The 22,302-nt window shown below is 45.3% G+C and overlaps 1 protein-coding gene across 2 annotated transcripts in view; it reads right to left on the bottom strand.

Annotated features, from left to right (window-relative positions):
• Positions 1-17,547, bottom strand: part of SMARCC1 (SWI/SNF related, matrix associated, actin dependent regulator of chromatin subfamily c member 1) — a 187,842-nt gene extending 170,295 nt beyond the window's left edge. For both annotated transcript variants that reach the window (XM_050942456.1, XM_050942458.1), the window contains exons 1-2: positions 17,305-17,547; positions 2,537-2,656 (exon numbers count right to left, since the gene is read on the bottom strand). In XM_050942456.1, coding sequence (XP_050798413.1) covers positions 2,537-2,656; positions 17,305-17,547 — 363 coding nt within the window. The remainder of the gene's footprint in view (positions 1-2,536; positions 2,657-17,304) is intronic.
• Positions 17,548-22,302: the final 4,755 nt, after the last annotated feature.

Below are 22,302 nucleotides of genomic sequence, written 5' to 3'. Positions count from 1 at the left end.
TAATTCTGTTCTTCCACTGCTAGGGTGAACAGTTTTTCCCTAGTTCACCAAGCATACCTCATTATTTTTACATTTCCCTTCCAGCCTCAGAGTATGCATGCCTCATTTCAACTGAAAGAGTAGCTGCCCTGTATTTCTAATACTCTAAAAAAGAAGCCCACCAGCCTCTTCAACCTTCATGTTCCTATAATCCAAGGGAAATCTGCTGATTATATGAAGCTATAACCACAACTGCATTTGTGGTAAGAACTAATTTTCATGTGCTAACCCATTTTACTGCTCCTAGAAAGTAGAACTCTTTTGATTATCAACTTAAGATTTTATACTAGGAACAAAAAAAAGCAAAACATGATTCTGGGATGCATTAACAGGTGTGTTGTGAGCAAGACACGAAAAGTCATTCTTCCACTCTACTCTAAGCTGGTCAGGCCTCAGTGGAGAATTGTGTCCAGTTCTGGGCACCGCATTTCAAGAAAGATGTGGAGAAATTGGAGAGGGTCCAGAGAAAAGCAACAAGAATGATTAAGTATCAGAGGGGTAGCTGTGTTAGTCTGGATCTGTAAAGGCAGCAAAGAGTCCTGTGGCACCTTATAGACTAACAGACGTATTGGAGCATGAACTTTTGTGGATGAACATCCACTTCATCGGATGCATGTATTCACCCACAAAAGCTCATGCTCCAATACGTCTGTTAGTCTATAAGGTGCCACAGGACTCTTTGCTGCTTAAGAATGATTAAAGGTCTTGAGAACATGACCTATGAAGGAAGGCTGAAAGAACTAGGTTTGTTTGGTTTGGAAAAGAGAAGACAGAGGGGACATGATGGCAGTTTTCAGGTATCTAAAAGGGTGTCATAAGGAGGTGGGAGAAAACTTGTTCATCTTAGCCTCCAAGGATAGAACAAGAAGCAATTGGCTTAAACTGCAGTGAGGGAGGTTTAGGTTGGACATTAGGAAAAAGTTCTTAACTGTCACGGTAGTTAAACATTAGAATAAACTGCATAGGGAGGTTGTGGAATCTCCATCCCTGGAGATATTTAAGAGTAGGTTAGATAAACGTCTATCAGGGATGGCCTGGACAGTATTTGGTCCTGCCCTGGACTCGACCTCTCAATGTCCCTTCCAGTCCTAGAGTCTATGAATCTATAAACAAGTTTAAGAGACATCACATGATTCTACATTTCAAGCCACCGGAAACTCCATAAAGAGGAATGGTGAGATAAATAAAAAGCTTAAATGTACAGTTCAGTCACATATTGTTTAAATCAGAAAGGTGTTTGAGTCTTAGAAACCTGCACTAGAGCAAAGAAATACTCTCTTTTAAAAATACATTTCATTTGAATCCTGGTTGTTTGTTTTTTAAAAAAAAACAAACAAAACCTACAGAACTCTAGAGCAACAGTTTGTGACACCATCCAGCTTGAACACTACAACTGACTTTATTCATAATCTTTGAGTTACGCAGCAGCTCTACTCCATGGAGGGGGTGTGTGTGAGAGAAATCTAGACAAGAGTGTCTGCTTGCAAAATGGGTTCTTTTCCAAGGTATGAATTGTAAATCTGCTACAGTTTTAGATGAAACACACTACCTGAGTCCAAAGTAGAATTATCTTCGGCCATTACATTTGCCCTTTATATCCCCCCAGATGATCATGATTTTGCAATTTAATTTTCCTATTTTTAAGTATTTTTCCTCTCTCATTTCAGTGTGCAAGGCCAGCATAGAGAAGAAACTAATTATATAAAAGTAACAGTGAAATGGTCCATGTAAGAAGTGCTATCAAGTGCACTCTGTAAACCAACTGGAAAAAACAAAGATTTTCCTTATAATCTTTCAGTAACAGTAATGGGGGGCATGGATCAGTGTTCATGTCGCATGCCCCATCAGTATCTGGCCCAAGCTGGGGAAACTAATGATCCAACCAGCTGACCAAATCTGGTGATGAATCCTGGTAACGTGCCACCCGAGGCACATTGCACATATGCCAAGAAAAACTGACAATAATATTTAAGTGTTATTTGCAATACAATGAGGAAAACAAATTTCTGGGCAGATGAGTGATTTTCAGATTGACTGGATCCATTTAATAGTGTCTAATTAAAACACAGCCATAATTATGAGGAATAAGCTACGAAATCCGGTGAAAAAATTTTGACCAAAGTTGAAAGTTATAAAGCTATCAGTATTGCTGGGTCTCTCCGATAAAGATAAAATCCAAGTTACAGTAAAATATTCCCAGATTTGACCCTACAAAAATTACTATGCCATTGGAAAATTAAAACCACTCCTCACTTTCAAATGAGCTGCTGAATATTGAAATGGCAGGATGTTTATAGATTAACGCTTGTTTCACAAGACAGGAGGACCAAGCTGTTCACCCATCTGCATTAAGCACTGGCAGCGACTGTAGAACAGTCACAGATCTACCTTCTCAGCTGGAAGTGTGCCACTGTGTCATTTGGCAACAAAAATATTGGATGAACAAGAATGAACTATAAGCTATAATGGCAGTCGCTCATGGCATTCAAATACTCACAGGAAGTTTGGTGAAGGCAGGATTGGTGACATGTTTCCCAAAGGCATCTTCCTGGAACTGCAGCAGCTGCACCACCAGCCCAGCCAATGTTTTATTGGTCGGAGCATCTGCCTGAACGTACTGAAAAACACAAAACACATACTTACTGGAGATGGGGGAGAAAGACAGTGCAATTCCTTTGGCAATTCAAAGACCAATCCCAGCAAGCTTCAGGGCACTTTTCCCCCCCCCCCAGCTTTTAGACTCATATAATCTTTAAAATACATAAACAAAACTCAGTTTTAGTTCTCAGGGACTATCCTTTCAATCCCAAATAAACCACACTGCCATAATCCACGAGAGGCGATAAGGTATGTATTTCTGTAATACAGCTCAATACAGCAGCAAAGAGTGGACATTTGTCTGTTTTGGGGTTTTCATTATTCGTTAGTTTTTACAGTCATGGATTTTAAGTTAAGTTATTTAACTGCATGAAGAGCAGCTACGTTAGAATAGTCATTATAGTCAGCCACATTTACAAAATCTTTCTTTCCTGTTTATTTAATATATTGCTTTAGACTGATGCATGATAGTCTGTTCTTTAAGATTTAGTCTAAGAGTTGGCAAATATCTGTGGATCGTTATTAATTCACTGGATTCGATATTCTTCAGAAAATGATTAAATACTTCATTCGAGATAGAAAACAATCTGATTTCTAAGGCTAATTCCGGCCCTCAGATATATACAACTCACTAGGAAAACACTGTCTACTCCTCTCGCAAAAGAGTTACCCTGTGAGTACCACATTAATTCTTCCAGCTGCATCTCTTCACTAATCTTTAGTGTGTTCATGCACAATCAGGAAAAATATACCCAGAAGACCAAATTTCTGCAATTTTGCAACAATCTATAATCAGGTAATTTTTCTCCAGGACATATTTATTTCCCCAGGCACAGTACTTCAGTACGTGACCAGTTCATACATAATCTGAGAGGCTAATGTTAGTTGGTCAGTAAACAGACTAATCATTGAGCCATTTACCTGGTGAACAACTGATATAATACCCAACCAGAATGACTTATTTCTTCCACTGTTTCTGTCTAGCCAGAGTCCTATGTATACTTCTGAGGGAATTCTGCACCAAAAAATTAAAAATCCTGCCCACAATATTTTAAAATTCTGTGTATTTTATTTGTCAAAAACAACAATATAATCACACGAATTTCAATTATTTTTGAAATAAATGACCAAAAGACCTGTCATCAAGTATGTCTTTAACAATACAGACAGCAAAGAAGATTCAGGATTTTTTTTTTTTTTGGCAAATAGATTCCTTACTGCGCATATTAATCCAGAACTCTGAGTAATAATTCATTTAAACTACAATACAGAACCACATTCCCCAAAACCCACAGAAGCAGTGCAAAGGCTTGGGGGAGTCATGGGTAACAGAGGAGCTATGTGAGAGGGAAGTAAATTGCTGGGAAGGAGCCAGGGTGTGAATTTGGGAGGGCTGTTAGGTATGGGTGGGAAAAGTATGCAACAGGGTTATTGTGGGGGGGAGGAAGATTGTTAGTGAGCTTCCCTCATGCAGACTCTGGCCGACCCCTAACCTCTCCCATTCAGTCAGGTACATCTGCCTGTCTCCATGTGTCTTTGCATCCCGCCCATGTGTCCCTATCCCACCATCCCCATGTGGCCCTGCACCCTCTTATGCCCCTATGTGCCTCCCCGTGTCCCTGCATCCCCACCCAGCCATCCCTTGTCCCTATGTAGCTCTGTACCCTCTCCCACATCACCATATGGCCCTGAACCTCCCTCCCCCTGTGGCCCTGTGCCTCCACTCCCATTCAGCCCCTGCCCCCATTTGTCCTTCCTCATTAGCCCTTATGATCCCATCTGACCCCCACCCCCAGCACCCCACACTGTCTCCTAATCTGGCCCATCAGGCTCTCTCCCCCTTAACTGCTGGACAGCAGCTGCTTTGTTCTATTGCCACAGCGCCATCTGGTGGGCAAAACGTGGAAGTGCAAGAACATTTTGGCAGCAGCTTTTTTCTGCACAAATAATTAAAAATATGCAGGGCTCATTAAGTATGCACATGCGCAGTAGTGCAGAATTCCCCCAGGAGCGTATATACAGAGTACCATGAGAAGTTCATCAAGTCATAATAGTTACACAGCAGTCAGAACTCCTACAAGTATTTCTGTTCTTTGTTAAGCCATTCTGCTACCTACGTATCAGGTGCTGGTGATCTCAAATTAGCCTGTTAAACAACCAAATAGAACCATGTAAGCCATTTACTAAAGTAGCATACAAGAAGTGAAGATTACTGTAAAGGCTATGGGTTTCTCACCATGAGATTTCAATAACTAAATGCTTAAATTTGTAAGTGACTTAGTACTAACTGTAGAAGTCAGGCTGACATATCTGGAGAATGAAGTTTTAACGATTCAAAGAGTATGAACAACACATGGCAGCACAAGATTCCCCAAGTTGCCTCACCAGTGTGTGCGTCTCAGCCATGACACAGAAAGGGTAGAATGGTTTCCAAACCTGTTCAATTATTCAATTCTCTGCCAAAAGGGGAGACAGTTGTGGTAATTTTGTAATGTGGATTGCTTCCCATTATAAACTAGAAAGATTGCCAAATCATTTCATACAGGCACACAGAGCGTTCTTTACTAATCTGGGCTGGATTCTATCAGATGACTTAAAGGAGCTCTCTCTGTTTTACCTACTAAGGGTATGTCTACATCTACAATTTTGCAGCGCTGGTTGTTACAGCTGTATTAGTACAGCTGTAAAGGGCCAGCGCTGCAGAGTGGCCACACTTACAGAAACCAGCGCTGCAAGTGGTGTTAGATGTGGCCACACTGCAGCGCTGTTGGGCGGCTTGCAGGGGGTTCGGGGAACGCGAGAGCAAACCGCGGGGAAGGAGACCTGCTTGCAGGGGGGTTCGGGGAACGCGAGAGCAAACCGCGGGGAAGCAGGTCTCCTTCCCCGCGGTTTGCTCTCGCGTTCCCCGAACCCCCCTGCAAGCAGGTCTCCTTCCCCGCGGTTTGCTCTCGCGTTCCCCGAACCCCCCTGCAAACCGCGGGGAAGGAGACCTGCTTGATTACCAGAGAGGCTTCCTCAGGTATGCTGGGATACCTGCTTATTCCACGGAGGTCAAGAAAAACGCTGGTGAGTGTCTACACCTGATGACCAGCGCTGGTGATCCAGCGCTGGATCCTCTACACCCGAGGTTCGACCGGGTGTACGGCCAGCGCTGCAAACAGGGAGTTGCAGTGCTGGTAATGCCCTGCAGATGTGTACACCTCCTAAGTTGCAGCGCTGTAACCCCCTCACCAGCGCTGCAACTTTGTGCTGTAGACAAGGCCTAAGTGCCATTATGCCTCCTGATAACTACTCTGTCTTCTTGAAGTTTTAAAACTTATTTATTTAACCAAGAAGGAAAGCATTTCATAACATTCATACAGTGCTGTAAGTGTATATGCCTGTAAAAGAGAAAAGACAACAAATTCATGCTCCTACAGTTTAGGGCTTAAAAAACAAAAACTTGATTAGTGTGGCTGAATCTCTTCATTTTACAACTGTTTAGATGAACAAAGAGGGTTGTGCTGAATCACCAACAGCCCTGCAATTCCCAGAAAACTGAGCCAACTGTGCACAACAAAAGTCATCACTCTACCTTGTCTGATGTCACATAACATTTTGAACTTTCAGTTCAAGAAGTATTCAACATGTATCAATTAAATTGCATAGGAAAAAGTGTAGTTAAAATGTGCATTACTAAGCTGCAAAGTTAACGTGTACAGTAGTTAGTGTATGAAACTTACAGCATGGGAAGTCAAGTGTCAGATTTTATAATCTTGTTTCCATTCTATTTTATTAGAAGTTTATGAAGACAAAATCTTTATTCAACAAGAACAGCATGTGCACACATGCTCAAGAAACAAAGCTGGCAGGTCTAATTTTAGGCCTACAAGCCTCAGCTGTACTTAAGTGAAGTAGCTTGCCTGTGCTTATCATTACATCTGTTAGAACATATCCTCTCACCCTCAAAAGCAGTATATGATCTGCGCATGCCAAGATGACAAATACTACCATTTCCAAAAAGGCTATTTTGTGCATGATCTTCATCCTCTCTAAACAAATTTTCTTTATATAAGTGTTCAGTAACAGGACAACCTTAGTGACCATGAAAACCCATTTCACAAGGTGGATCCATTCTGCCATCTCTGACTCTTGCTTTGTTCCTGTTTGAGCGCATGTGAAATCAGTTTTAGTACTGTTAATTTTTCCTGAAATATGTAATTTTCTCATTCATCCTCCCCGTGCAGGGAAAAGGCCTGGGTAGGAATTGTCAAATTGTGGAAGTCAATGAATGGCTACGCAGGTGGTGTCGGAGAGAAGGCTTTGGATTCTTCGACCATGGGATGGTGTTCCAAGAAGGAGGAGTGCTAGGCAGAGATGGGCTCCACCTAACGAAGAGAGGGAAGAGCATCTTCGCAAGCAGGCTGGCTAACCTAGTGAGGAGGGCTTTAAACTAGGTTCACCAGGGGAAGGAGACCAAAGTGGGGAAATGGGATACCGGGAGGAAGCACAAGCAGGAGAGTGCAAGAGGGGAGGACTCCTGTCTCGGACCGAGAAAGCGAGACAATCAGCGAGTTATCTTAAGTGCCTATACACAAATGCAAGAAGCATGGGAAACAAGCGGGGAGAACTGGAAGTCCTGGCACAGTCAAGGAACTATGATGTGATTGGAATAACAGAGACTTAGTGGGATAACTCACATGACTGGAGCACTGTCATGGATGGATATAAACTGTTCAGGAAGGATAGGCAGGGTAGAAAAGGTGGGGGAGCTGCATTGTATGCAAAGAGCAATATGACTGCTCAGAGCTCCAGTATGAAACTGCAGAAAAACCTGAGAGTCTCTGGATTAAGTTTAGAAGTGTGAGCAACAAGGGTGATGTCATGGTGGGAGTCTACTATAGACCACCAGACCAGGGGGATGAGGCTTTCTTCCAGCAACTAGCAGAAGTTACTAGCTCGCAGGCCCTGGTTCTCATGGGAGACTTTAATCACCCTGGTATCTGTTGGGAGAGCACTACAGTGGTGCACAGACAATCCAGGAAGTTTTTGGAAAGTGTAGGGGACAATTTCCCAGTCCAAGTGCTGGAAGAACCAACTAGGGGCAGAGCTCTTCTTGACCTGCTGCTCACAAACAGAGAAGCGTTAGTAGGGGAAGCAAAAGTGGATGGAAACCTGGGAGGCAGTGACCATGAGATGGTCGAGTTTAGGATCCTGACACAGGGAAAAAAGGAGAGCAGCAGAATACGGACCCTAGACTTCAGAAAAGCAGACTTTGACTCCCTCAGGGAGCTGATGGGCAAGATCCCCTGGGAAAATAACATGAGGGGGAAAAGGAGTCCAGGAGAGCTGGCTGTATTTTAAAGAATCCTTATTGAGGTTACAGGAACAAACCATTCCGATGTGTAGAAAGAATAGTAAATATGGTAGGAGACCAGGTTGGCTTAATAGTAAAAGCCTTGCTGATCTTAAACGCAAAAGAGAAGCTTACAAGAAGTGGAAGATTGGACAAATGACCAGGGAGGAGTATAAAAATATTGCTCAGGCATGCAGGAGTGAAATCAGGAAGGCCAAATCACACTTGGAGTTGCAGCTAGCAAGGGATAAGAGTAACAAGAATGGTTTCTTCAGGTACATTAGCAACAAGAAGAAAGTCAAGGAAAATGTGGGCTCTTTACTGAATGAGGGAGGCAACCTAGTGACACAGGATGTGGAAATAGCTAATGTACTCAATGATTTTTTTGCCTCAGTCTTCACAAACAAGGTCAGCTCCCAGACAGCTGCACTGGGCAGCACAGTATTAGGAGGAGGTGACCAGCCCTCTGTGGAGAAAGAAGTGGTTCGGGACTATTTAGAAAAACTGGATGAGCACAAGTCCATGGGGCCGGATGCGCTGCATCCGAGGGTGCTAAAGGAGTTGGCGGATGTGATTGCAGAGCCGTTGGCCATTATCTTTGAAAACTCATGGCGAATGGAGGAGGTCCCGGATGACTGGAAAAAGGCTACTGTAGTGCCCATCTTTAAAAAAGGGAAGGAGGATGATCCGGGGAACTACAGGCCAGTCAGCCTCACCTCAGTCCCTGGAAAAATCATGGAACAGGTCCTCAAGGAATCAATTCTGAAGCACTTCGAGGAAAGTGATCAGGAACAGTCAGCATGGATTCACCAAGGGCAAGTCATGCCTGACTAACCTAATTGCCTTCTATGAGGAGATAATTGGCTCTGTGGATGAGGGGAAAGCAGCGATGTATTTATTCCTTGACTTTAGCAAAGCTTTTGATACGGTCTCCCACAGTATTCTTGCCAGCAAGTTAAAGAAGTATGGGCTGGATGACTGGACTACAAGATGGATAGAAAGCTGGCCAGATTGTCGGGCTCAGCGGGTAGTGATCAATGGCTCCATGTCTAGTTGGCAGCTGGTTTCAAGTGGAGTGTCCCAAGGGTCGGTCCTAGGGCCAGTTTTGTTCAATATCTTCATTAATGATCTGGAGGATGGCGTGAACTGCACCCTCAGCAAGTTTGCAGATGACACTAAACTGGGAGGAGAGGTAGATACGCTGGAGGGTAGGGATAGGATATAGAGAGACAGACAAATTAGAGGACTGGGCCAAAAGAAACCTGATGAGGTTCAACAAGGACAAGTGCAGAGTCCTGCACTTAGGACGGAAGAATCCCATGCACTGCTTCAGACTAGGGACCGAGTGGCTAGGAAGCAGTTCTGCAGAAAAGGACCTAGGAGTTACAGTGGACGAGAAGCTGGATATGAGTCAACAGTGTGCCCTTGTTGCCAAGAAGACTAACTGCATTTTGGGCTGTATAAGTAGGGGCATTGCAAGCAGATCGAGGGATGTGATCATTCCCCTCTATTCAACATTGGTAAGGCCTCATCTGGAGTACTGTGTCCAGTTTTGGGTCCCACACTACAAGAAGGATGTGGAAAACTTGGAAAGAGTCCAACGGAGGGCAACAAAAATGATTAGGAGGCTGGAGCACGCGACTTATGAGGAGAGGCTGAGGGAACAGGGATTGTTTAGTCTGCGGAAGAGAAGAAAGAGAGGGGATTTCATAGCTGCTTTCAACTACCTGAAAGGGGGTTCCCAAGAGGATGGATCTAAACTGTTCTCAATGGTGGCAGATGACAGAACAAGGAGTAATGGTCTCAAGTTGCTGTGAGGGAGGATTAAGTTGGATATTAGGAAAAACTTTTTTACTCAGAGAGTGGTGAAGCACTGGAATGGGTTACCTAGGGAGGTGGTGTAATCTCCTTCCTTAGAGGTTTTTAAGGTCAGGCTTGACAAAGCCCTGGCTGGGATGATTTAGTTGGGAACTGGTCCTGCTTTGAGCAGGGGGTTGGACTAGATAACCTCCTGAGGTCCCCTCCAACCCTGACATTCTATGATTCTATGAATTTAAAATGGTTTGAATACTTTTAAAAAACTTTATATAGTGCATTACGTTCAAAGCACCAGAAGAAGTGAGCCAATCCTTAAAATTTCTAAAAAGTAGGTAAGTATGAAGTGTTCCTTGTATAGACAGACATTCTCTTCTGTGCTTCAGTTTTTCTGTGTCTAAGGCCACATTAAAAAAGTCAGTAATCAAACTAGGAGTAGAACTCTAAACAGCATGACTCCTCAATCCATACTCTTTCCTTCAGATCATATTGCTTACCAGCACTCAAAACAAGGTGCATTTTTTTGCTTCTGAAACTTTCTTCAGCCTACTGTAACAAAATTAAAAACGTAAAAGAGCACAAAATGTAACCTCACTCCAGAATACCAATATTTAGAAAAAATATATATATTTTTCGCTGCTACTTTATAGTTAGAATTCCAGTGTGTCCTCCTTCTACCCCACCCCTCAGGAAAATGCACCTTGGGGTTTGCATATATTTGGAAGAGTACACTTTTTTCACTCTTATTTCTTAGTGGAGACTTGTGAATCCCACTCCCACCTCTCACAGAGTTAAGTTAAACTTGAGGGCTGTCAAGTTGCTGGAAAAGGAAATAATCAGAAATAGAATATAGCAGCCCTGATGCAGTCTCAGATTTGCTGTGTTACCTTGAACATGGACATGTCGTTTAACCTCTACGCCTCAATTTCCCCCTCTACAATAAGAGGATAGAAAACTTCACTACGTCAAAGGAAAAACTTAGAGGCTCCTCTCTCATTCACTATTTGAAAGTTGTACAAGAGGGCCTTGCTATGGGCTTTTGCCAGCAATATTAATCCAACCAGATTCTTATTTGCCAGCTGATTCACAGCTGATTTTTTGGGGGAAGGAGACAGCAGTGAAGCTTACATGAATCATTCATTTTCATATTACTTTGCCCATAATAAGCAGAGGCAGCGTATGAGCCTGCAGGGAAGGAAACAATAAAAAGTTTTAGAGTAAGCTGCCCCAGGGCAAGGACTATGCCTTCTTTTGTGTTTGTAGACTCACCTGGCAGACTGTTGACACTACAGGAAACAAAATAAGACACCTGCAGAACAACACTAAAATGTCAGACTTGGATACAAAAGCAAGGAAACCCAACTTTAAGCCATCACTATCCTAAAATAACTCAACTATGTTGTAGCATTTTCACACAAAAGACCACCACTTTCCTGACAATTAACCATATCTAGACTCAATGATTTGAGCTAAAAGCAGAACAGTAACAATACTAGATTTGCCTCTTTAGCTCCTTTAAAAAAAAAAAATCTATTTTCGATTAGTTCAAAGGAAACTAGCAGAGACACACTTGCTAAATTAATGTTTCAATGGTACTGATAAGAAACTATAGAACAAGTACTGAGATGACAAGTTTTCCAAATCCAGATACTTGTAGCTAATATGAAACAAGTTGGTGGTCTCAGTCTACAGGTACATGTCACAAACAACTAAAATTAACACTAACAGAACTGCCAAGGACTGAAGCAACATGGAACATCCCTCCAGGTCAGGGTTGAGGCACGTTAACAGACTGTGTGGGGGAAGCTGACACTGCTGATGTCTGTGCTGTAACTGTTCTGTGGCTAAATAGCAGACTTTGAGCACCACTGCCATCAAGCCAACTCTTTCAACCAGCCCAGAGGCCCCCTATTAAAATTTAAAGGAAAAACAGAAACCTTGTTTTATTAAACAAAATTAGACTATTGCATTAGTAAAAATTAGACCATTTGAGAAACAAAATTTTGTGGATCAGGTTACTTCAGTATTCAGTCAGAATCCCAAATCATACCCACTAAAGACACTCAAAAGACAGCCAATCCTCATGTTGCTTGCATTCTCAGGCAGCACACCAGCTGTTTATCCATTTGTTTTCATTGCAGATCTCCACCATACCATCTGTCAGTGCTTTTTGTAGCCACCAACCTGATTTTCAGAAGCACTGAGCACCCGCAGACTGCAGCTACTTGGAGGTGCTTAACATAACTGAAAATCATGCCCATGGACTACATCTTTGGTCTGAAATCAACACAAAATTCGATTAAGAGAAGTACAAAGTACTTGACCCATGGAGGAAAAAATCAAATGCACAACTACAAAATGGAGAATAATTGGCTGGGCAGTAGTACTGCTGACAAGGATCTGGGGGCTATAGTGAATCACAAATTGAATATGAGCCAACACTGTGATGCAGCTATGAAACAAAGCTAATATTGTGGGGTGTATTAGTAGGAGTTTCGTATGTAAAACACAGGAGGTAACTGTCTTGCTTTTATTGCCACTGGTGAGGCCTCAGCTGGAGCACTGCGTCCAGTTCTAGTTGCTACACTTTACAAAAGCTGTGGACAAATTGGAGAGTCCACAGGAAAGCTAAGAAGATTAGGTCACGTTTTCTAAACCTTTTATGTAAGGAAACGTTAGGAAACTGGGCATGTTTAGCCTTGAGAAAAGACAACTGAGGGAGGGACTGGATAGTCTTCAAATTGTTAAGAGCTATTATAAAGGAGGGCAGTGATCAATTGTTCTCAAGATCCACTGAAGGTAGGACAATAAGTAACAGGCTTTTATCAGCAGCATGGGAGATTTAGGGTATGTCTTCATTACCCACGTTGAAGCACTATCCTGGCTGTGTAGTTGCAGCTCCAGTGCTGGGAGAGAGTTCTCCCAGCGGTGTAAAAAAAACGCCTCCAGGAGGGGAGTGGCTCCTAGCACTGTAGCACTGTCTACACTGACACTTTACAGCCCCGAAACTTGCATCGCCCAGGGGTGTGTTTTTTCACACCCGACCAAGAAAGTTTCAGCGCTGTAAAGTGGCAGTGTAGACAAGGCCCTGGGTTAGATATTAGGAAAACCTGTCTAACTATAAGGGTCCTTAAGCTCCGGAATAGGCCTCCAAGAGAAGTTGTGGAATACCTCATCACTGGAGGTTTTTAAGAACAGGCTGGACAAACACCTGTCAAGGATAGTCTAGGTATATTTGGCTCTGCCTCAGCACAGGGGGATGGACTAGATGACTTCTCTAGGTCTCTTACAGCCCTACAGTTATTTGATTCTATAATCTTTAATGCCAAAGCTATTTGTTGATCTCTTTAGTACAAAAAGTGTTGGATGTTAAATGAAGAAAATGTGTGTTCAAAATTAAAGACCATCCATGATTTTAAGAAAATGTTTCTAGTAGAACTAAATAAATGGCCCAGACTAAAGTAGATAGAGGTATTTAAATAGAAAGCAATTAGTTGGGTAATCATTAATATAACATGATGCTAGTTGCTGTACATGCACGTCATGGCCTGATCACTAGTGCTCAGAGACACCAGTTAACTATAAATAATAAACTATATTAAGTAATTTAATTACTCAACTTTTTATAGTTTGAATTACAGATTTCTGTGTAAAATAGTATTTTGTCCAGTATCTGTCCCACATTATGTGCATTAAGTTGAAGAATATCTCAGTCCTGACCATAAAAGACAGCAAAACTCCCAGTTACGTCAATAGATTTGCACACAGAGCATGAATAGAACAGTTTTTGCAGTCACTGAACTTTTAGTTAGAGTTCCTTGCCATCAATTCAGCATCACTAACAGTGTCACTGTTTTAACTAGCAATTTTACTTGACTTATGGCTCAATTGTTCATATTAATTCATCTACCCAAACTTAATAAACGGAAAAATAAGGCGACCACTATATCTGCTTTGTGTTTCTCTTCCTTCCCCATTCTCCTTTCTTGATTTCTCTTCTCTTTCCTGTGTTTATGTGCATCTTCTATTCTTCCCTCTGGATTTATTTCACTACAGCAACTCCCAATTCCCACCCTCCTTCCGTGGACTTCATGCCCATGCCCTTCCTCCATTTATCCCATTGAAATGATCAACAATGAAAGAGTTATTTTTGATGTTAGTGTCATCATTGGTCTTTAGAGCGGATATCCTAATAAGAATTCACCCTTAGAGTTAGTTTCAGGTTGTCTGCAGACTCAGGAAGACAACACTGCATTGATTAATATTTGATTCACAGTTGGAAAATTACCTGCTTAACTGAAAGCTAGAAACTTAATTTTTCTTTAAAAAGCCTGGATTCTACAGTATCTGTGTGTCATGCAGGCCACAAATTTTTCAACCAGACACAAACTGTTCAATTTATTAAGGACACTATCCTGCACCAGTTGAAGTCAATGGAAGTTTTGGCATCAATACAGTAAGACTAAAATAGTGCACTATAAAAACTGTAACCTGTGAAAACCACTATTAGTCTTATTATTACAATGGATAAACATTTACATCTGATGCTCTAGTTTTACTAACATTTAAAGATATTTGACTATATAAATTCCCCTGTTTAACAAAATGGAGAAGCAGTTTTTTTTTTGTTTTTTTTTTCCAGTTTTTAAACAGACTATTCACCTCTTTTATAGAGGGATTAAAAAAGCCACTTGCCAAGAATTATTAGATATCTTTTCCAGGTAAGTCCTATCAACTTTGCAGAATCTAAGTTTCCATGTAAGAAAAATATTAAGTGTCTGGCCATTGTGGTTAAAATTACCTTCACATTTAACCAATGAATTGCTCTATATTAAGCCTACACTATGACGGATCCAATGCCTCTCCTGATGCTAAGAGCCTTAACAAGCTACAACGCAGTGAAAAAGTCCTTGCCAATTTTCACAGCTACAATCCAGAATCCTATGCGCAGCAGCAAAATTAACAAGAACTGAGTTAACATCATCTTGACACCCTTGATTGTGAAAAGCTCTCAACAGCAAGAGGGCAGGCACTGATTCTACTCCCTGGAAGGAGGACTCAAACTCAGGCTAGAAGAGTGGTAAAGCAGTGGATAAACAATCTCCTCTCACATTAGCCGGGGACTCTGGGATGGAAATCTTGGGAAATGGAGTGAAAGAACACTCCTTTCTTCCAAGACCCAGAAATACTGGAGGAAGCTCATGCTTATAGAAACCAATTAGACTTCAGGTTGATATAAATGATGGAATCCCATCACAGTCCAGGAACAGCAGGTTTTCTAACACCCCCCAGCTGTTTAGGTGAAGGATGGGGAAATATCTGGCTTCTCATCTGGGCTTTGCTCCAGATAATGCTCCTCTACTTTCATCTGGGACTTTGGCTAGAAGGTTTAGTTCTCTCATAAGTATCTGGTAACACTTCAAAGACCCACATGAATTGTGGCAGGGGAAAAGGGAGAAGATGGGATAAACTAGAGAAATATAATATGGAGAGACTTAAAAAGAAAATAAGGCAGAGAACATGAGTGGAAATACACAGAGTGAAAAAGAAGAGACACTGAATAAGATAATGCAGGACAAGTGATAACTTTACATGCTATTATAGGAAAGACATGGAGAGAGCAAGGAAAGGGAAAAGTATAACAAAAGCAAGAGATATATAATTTAGTTTTTTAAGCTTTAATAAATAAGAATTTGATAAGCACGTTTTAAATACAGTTTAGCAAGTATTATTTAAATTGCAAGAGTCGTGGCTTTGAAAGAGTATTGGCCACACAAGTATATAATCAAAAAGCTGCCCTGGAGTTACAAATCAGTTTAAAAACAAGGTTGTTAAAACAGAGCAAAACCCTGTGCAGACAAACTTATTTTGATTTAAAAGTGGGTTATTTTGGTTTAGCTTAAATATATAAGGAATCTACTTTACCTAGATCAATATGAACCATTAAAACAAATAAAATTATACATAAAGGGTTTTGCTCTGGTTTAAACACACTAACTTAACATCATTAGTTAAACCAGTGCAAGTTTGCATGCAGATGAAGCCAGGGTCCTCAGAAAAATGGTCATTGGGTAACTTTTTCAATTCTTGTTTTTATATTTAGACAATGGAGTCCTGAACCTAATAATGTTATAGAAATGATGGATAGTCCAGATAGTTAGGGGTACTAGCCTGCGACTCAGGAGACCTGGGTTTAATTCCCTACTCTACCACAGACTTTCTACAAGGTCTTGGGCAAGTCATTCTCTGAGAGTCAATCCTCATCTGTAAAATGGGATAACAGCACTTCACCTCCTTCTCTCTCATAAGAGTGTATGAAGATAAACAGATTGTGCTCAGATACTGCAGTAACACAGACTGTACAAGCACCTAAAGACCATCAGCAATGTAGTTTTAAATAAAAGTTAACTTAAAACACCACAGTTTCTCTCTGTTATATGATAATCATGCTCAGCATGACTGGCACCTCATGGTGCTGGTGCTACACGTGTCAGAGTTTACAGTCCAGTACACATAATATATTCCAATAGCTGCACACAAAGAAACTACAGTTAAGACTAAGATCAAGAGAGCTCCCTCTAAAGTTGTGTAACCGGTGAAAACTAGGTTCAACCTGATGTTTAATACTTCTATTCAGTGTGGATTCAGTCAGGCTGAAGCGGAGAGAAAGGCACAGGGGTAGGACTGGCGAAGCCACCACAGCCCGGGGAGCGGAGCGGGATGCTCCGGCGCTAGCGAACGCTGCAGAGTCACGTTACCAGCCCGCTAGTCGGTAAACCGGGCCGGGATCCCGCTCCCAGCACCCAAAGGAGCGGCTGGCCCTTTGTTACCGCTCCCGGACTACCTGGGCCGCTTCGCCGGCTACGCCAGCCCCGAGGCCCCGCCGCCCACCCCTTCCCGGAGCGCTTCCCCAGACCACCCGCCTCCTCAGCTCCTCGGGCCGGGCCGCCCCTTCCTGCAGCGATTCCCTGCCCCCCCCCGGCTCACTCGGCTCCCCGGGGGCAGGACCCCTGTTCCTGGAGCGATTCCCTGCCCCCCCCCGGCTCACTCAGCTCCCGGCGGGCCGGACCCCCCTTCCTGGAGCGATTACCTGCCCCCCCCCGGCTCAGTCAGCTCCCGGGGGCAGGACCCCCCCTTCCTGGAGCGATTCCCTGCCCCCCCCGGCTCACTCGGCTCCCCGGGGGCAGGACCCCTGTTCCTGGAGCGATTCCCTGCCCCCCCCCGGCTCACTCAGCTCCCCGCGGGCCGGGCCGCCCCTTCCTGTAGCGATTCCCTGCCCCCCCCCGGCTCACTCGGCTCCCCGGGGGCAGGACCCCTGTTCCTGGAGCGCTTCCCTGCCCCCCCCCGGCTCACTCGGCTCCCCGGGGGCAGGACCCCTGTTCCTGGAGCGCTTCCCTGCTGCCCCCCCCCCGGCTCACTCAGCTCCCGGGGGCAGGACCCCCCTTCCTGCAGCGCTTCCCTGGATCCCCCGCCCCGCCAGCCCCTCAGCTCCCCAGTCCCCGCGGGCCGGGCCGCACCTTCTTGTAGTGCTTCCCCAGCCAGACCCGCACCGCCTCCAGCTGGGACACCGTCTCCGGGCTCTCCCAGAACTTGCCCGTAGGGCCGCCGTCTTTCCGCCGCGATACGGACAGTGCCGCCAGCCCCGCCGCCGCCGCCCCGGGGCCGGGGCCGCCACCTGCAGTCACTGCCGCTGCCATTGTTACCCTCGCCGAGCGCCGCCACCGCGGCCCTGCACCTCCCACTCGCCTCCCTCCGCGCATGCGCCGAGCCCCGTACGCTCCGCCCCTTGGAGCATGCTCGGGAATACCGCTCCCTGCCCCCGCCACCGCCGTGCACGCGCCGGTTCCCCACCCCCCCCCTGCGCCACCACCGCCTGTACGTCGGCACCCTGGGCCGCGCTCCACACACGCTCTAGAAGCCTGCTATCTCTGCGCATGCGCTAGTTTCCCACTGCCCCCTTTCCATACACACTGGCTTATGAGATCCAGTCTAACCTTTAACGCATGCCCCTCCCCCAACCCTGCTGTGCACGCATGCGTCAAACCTCAACCGCCCTGGACGAGTCGCGCTATTCCTGTACGCATGCGCCTACTAATCCGAGCTGCTCGAGGGGCGCTTTGCGCATGTGCCTTTTGGACAGTGATAGGGAGGGGGCTTGAGCTTCGGTTGCGGAGATTCCCAGCCTCGTTCTCGCTTCCCTGAGGTGTCGGGCGGTGCCTGCGCCCTGCCCAAGTGCTGCAGTGTCAGTCCGCACGCGCCATGGGCGGGAACGTACGAGGGTCATCCAGGCTGCCTGAAGCCGTCCGTTTCCCGCCTCGCGCCTCGGGTGAGCGCGGTGTCTTGCTTAGCCAAGCCGGGGAGCCCGACGCTGTGTCCCGCTGCCCTCAGAGGTCTCCCGCGCGGGCCAGTCACGGCGTCGGCTCCACCCGCAGGCGGCTGCCTCCTGTGCTGAGGGGACTGGTAGCAGTATAAGGTTGTTATCCTGGGGCAACACGCCCTGCCTGGGGGTCGAGTCATAGCTGGGTGCTAGAGTGACCTGATGTCATGATTTTTTGGGGACAGTCCTGATATTTGGGGCTTTGTATTATATAGATGCCTCATACCCCCCCCCCCCCATTCCCTATCCTGATTTTTCACACTTGCTGTCTGGGCACCCTACTGGGGCTGACACTCAGGAGCCGTAGTTCTGGCCCTAGAGGGGAGGGGACCCAGTGGTCATAGACTCATCTGCCCATCACTATTCCTGTCCCTGCCACCTCCTGGCTTCATCCCCTAAGCCCAGTCCCTTTGCCCAGCCAGGCCTAATCATCCCTGCTCCAGCTCTGAGTCCTGCTTCCCTCTCCCTATACTCCCTCCCAGTTCCCCCCTCCTGGCTGCTCATCTGTGCTCTCTCTTCTCCACTTTTGGCTTCTAGGCTCATAGACTTTAAGGCAGTGGTCCCCAAACTATGGGGCATGCCCCCCTAGGGGGTGCCAAGGAATGTTGGGGGGGGGTGCAGCAGGTGGCAGGGAGGGGGTGTCACCCAGCCCTGCTCTGCCCCCAGCTCCACTCTGGCCCTGCTCCTGGCTTCAGCCCCTGGCTGTGGTCTCAGATGCAGCGCCTGCCAAGTTCCTGGCCACAGCTTGGGGGTTGTGGACCGGGTAAGGGGAGGAGGGGCATGACCAAAAAGTTTGGGGACTACTGCTTTAAGGTGAGATGGGACCATTGTGATCATCTAGTTTGACCGCTCCTGTACACTGCAGGCCACAGAATCTCAGCCACCCACTCCTGTAATATACCCCTAATTTCTGGCTGAGTTATTGAAATCCTTAAATCATGGTTTAAACTTAGATTTCAAGTTACAGAGAAACTGTCATTTATGCTAGTTTAAACCTGTATATGACCTGTGCACCATGCTGCAGAGGAAGGCAAAGCACGCTAGAGTCTTTGCCAATCTGATCCAGGGAAAATTTCCTTTCTTTCTGACCCCAAATATGGTAATCAGTTTGCCCTGAGCATGTGGGCAAGACCCACCAGGTAGATATCTAGGAAAGAATTTTCTGTAGAACTCAGGGCTTGTCTCTACTTATGGTTAAGTCAGCACTGCTGTGAACGATGCAGTGGTATGGAGTTAGCGGGTTTGGTGAAGACAAGCTAAATCAATGGCAGAGCACTCTCCTCTTGACTTCTGTACTCCAACTCCCCAAGAGGCAGAAGGTAAGTTGTCAGCAGAGCGTCTCCTATTGACATAGTGCAGTGTAGACACCACTGTAAATTGACCTAAATTACGTCGACTTCAGTTACATAACTTATGTAACTGAAGTAGTGTAACTTACGTAGATGTACAGCTTTAGTGTAGACCAGCCCTCCGAACCGTCACCATCTAGATTCCCGTCTTGGTCCTAGTCTCCCTCTCTAGGCTCCTCCGGCTGCTGGGGAGCTGAGCCCAACCTTTCATATTGACCCCTTCTGTTTCCTTATATTCTTTCATCAGCTTCTCTTTATCCTTGTCTTGGCTTAGATTGTAAGTTCTCTGGGGCAGGGACTGTCTTTTGTGCTGTGTTTGTACAGCACCTAGCACAGTGGAGTCTTGATCCATGACTATGACACCTAAGCACTACAGTAATACAAATAATAGTTATCCAGTCTCAATCTCTTTATGCACTGCTTCCCTGGCTCCTTGCCCAGCCAGTCCCAGTCTCTCTTTAGTTCCTTGTCCAATCTGTTTTAGTGTTTCCCCACAGCCAGCTGACTCCCTCTTTTTCACTTACTGGCTTCAAGTTCTAAGCTCCCTCCCCCAATGCTTGGCACAGTCTTTTTGCCTATCTAGTCTCTCTTTTCCCCACTTCCAGTCCCAGTCTGACAAGACTCCTTATGCCAATCTAGTCCTTTCTCTGTCCTGGCTTTTGTTCCCTCTGCATTCAAATCAGATGGCTGCCTGGGTGCCATGAAAGGATCATGTGGTCATAGCGCACAGAACAGACAGGCTCCCTTCTCTCAGTTCTCATGCCCAGATCCATCACCACTGGGAGCAGCCACTGAGGAAAAGACTGGTTTCGCCTGTGTAGCCCTGCGCTGGAGGGAACACACCTGATCAGGCTGAAGGGATTGCTTACGTGAAGCCAGTCACATCAGGAGCACTGAGAGACTCAGGCATGCTCTGTGAGCAGAGCTGTAACAAGGGCAAGGTGACTGAGGTACTTGCCTCAGGCGCGCAAAGACGAGGGGTGCAGGTCTACCGCAATGCAGGGCACTTTGGTGGCAGCTCTACAGCCGCTGCTTCTTCGGCAGCAATTCAGTGACGGGTCCCTGAGTCCCTCTTGGAGGGAAGGACCTGCCATTGAATTCCCACCACCACTTCATTCATTCTTCGGCAATTTGGCAGCAGGTCCTTCTCTCTGAGAGGGACTCAGGGACCTGCCGGCCCCTGCCTCGGGCGCAAAAATTCCTTGTTACTATTCCGTCTGTGAGGATGGAATTTTTGGAGATTTTAACTGTTAAATATCAAAGATATTTCTACTGAGAATGTGTGAACTGTGAGTTATCAAAGACTTAACTTGTCCAAATATGGGTGGATTTTCACCTCAATGGCAAAAGGAACATCCATGCCCCAAAGGCAACCCTCCTATCAAATGTCAAGTACCTGTTCCAAAACAGTGAGTGCTACAGTTGTCCAGAAAGGATTAACAAAAAGTCTCACCCGCATACTCCAGAATTCCCAGTACAGTCCAAATCATACTTTAAATTGTTCAAATCTGAACAGTCCATTAGCACACCAAGACAGCTCTGGCATCTCTCACTACAATCCAGTTCTCTGGGATAGGTCTGGCATCTCTCACTGCATCTCACCCCAGCCCCTCTGCTTAATTTTCAGGTTTGGAGACATCAGTGGGCTCCCTTCTACATCAGCCTTCATCCTTCTCTGACCCTCTAGCTTCAGCTCTCTACCTCAGAGAGCCTTCAGCTCTCTCCAGCCACTGGTCTCTGGTCAAGAGAAACTTGTAGGTGGCTGCCTGATCTGGCTCCACTTGGAAACTCTTATCACTCCCTTCATGGCCATCCCCTCCCTGAAGCCCTCAGCATAGTTGTTTTCTGTTTTTAGGAACTCCCTCTCTGGGCTCAGAGTTCTAAACTCACTTTCAGGGCATCTCCATGAGGAAACTAGACAGTGGCTTGTGGACTCTCTTTCCTTGAGGGTGTTTCTCATTTTAACTCTGAGGGATAGCACCCCACTCCTCATTACACCACACTAGGACACATCTGGATTGGAACTGGGGTGGTGAGCCTGATTTAACTTAAGGGGCCAGCTATCCTGTTACATTTACATCACCTTAGAGTAAAACTTGCTAACGACAAGCTCCGGCTAATGCAGAAGATGTCCATTCACCTCTGAGTGGTGCAAACAAGTATGAACATGAGCTAGAACAGGGCCTTATCCTCCCTGATTGAACTAACCTCATTATCTCTAGCTTGCTTGCATATGTATACCTGCCCCTGGAAATTTCCACTACATGCATCTGACGAAGTGGGTATTCACCCACGAAAGCTCATGCTCCAAAACGTCTGTTAGTCTATAAGGTGCCACAGGATTCTTTGCTGCTTTAACATAATGTGGGTGGCAATTCTATACTTACAGCAAAGAATCCTGTGGCACCTTATAGACTAACAGACGTTTTAGAGCATGAGCTTCCGTGGGTGAATACCCACTTCCTCAGATGCATGTAATGGAAATATCCAGGGGCAGGTATATGTATGTGTGCTAGCAAGCAAGCTAGAGATAACGAGGTCAGTTCAATCAGGGAGGATGAGGCCTTGTTCTAGCAGTTGAGGTGTGAAAACCAAGAGAGGAGAAACTGGTTCTGTAATTGGCAAGCCATTCACAGTCTTTGTTCAATCCTGAGCTGATGGTGTCAAATTTGCAGATGAACTGAAGCTCAGCAGTTTCTCTTTGAAGTGTGGTCCTGAAGTTTTTTTGCTGCAAGATGGCCACCTTAAGGTCTGCTATAGTGTGGCCAGGGAGGTTGAAGTGCTCTCCT

Source organism: Gopherus flavomarginatus, chromosome 2 (genome assembly GCF_025201925.1).
Source record: "Gopherus flavomarginatus isolate rGopFla2 chromosome 2, rGopFla2.mat.asm, whole genome shotgun sequence".
Taxonomy (NCBI): domain Eukaryota; kingdom Metazoa; phylum Chordata; order Testudines; family Testudinidae; genus Gopherus; species Gopherus flavomarginatus.
Note: the sequence above shows the minus strand (reverse complement) of the source record. Positions and strands in the feature narration are given on the sequence as shown.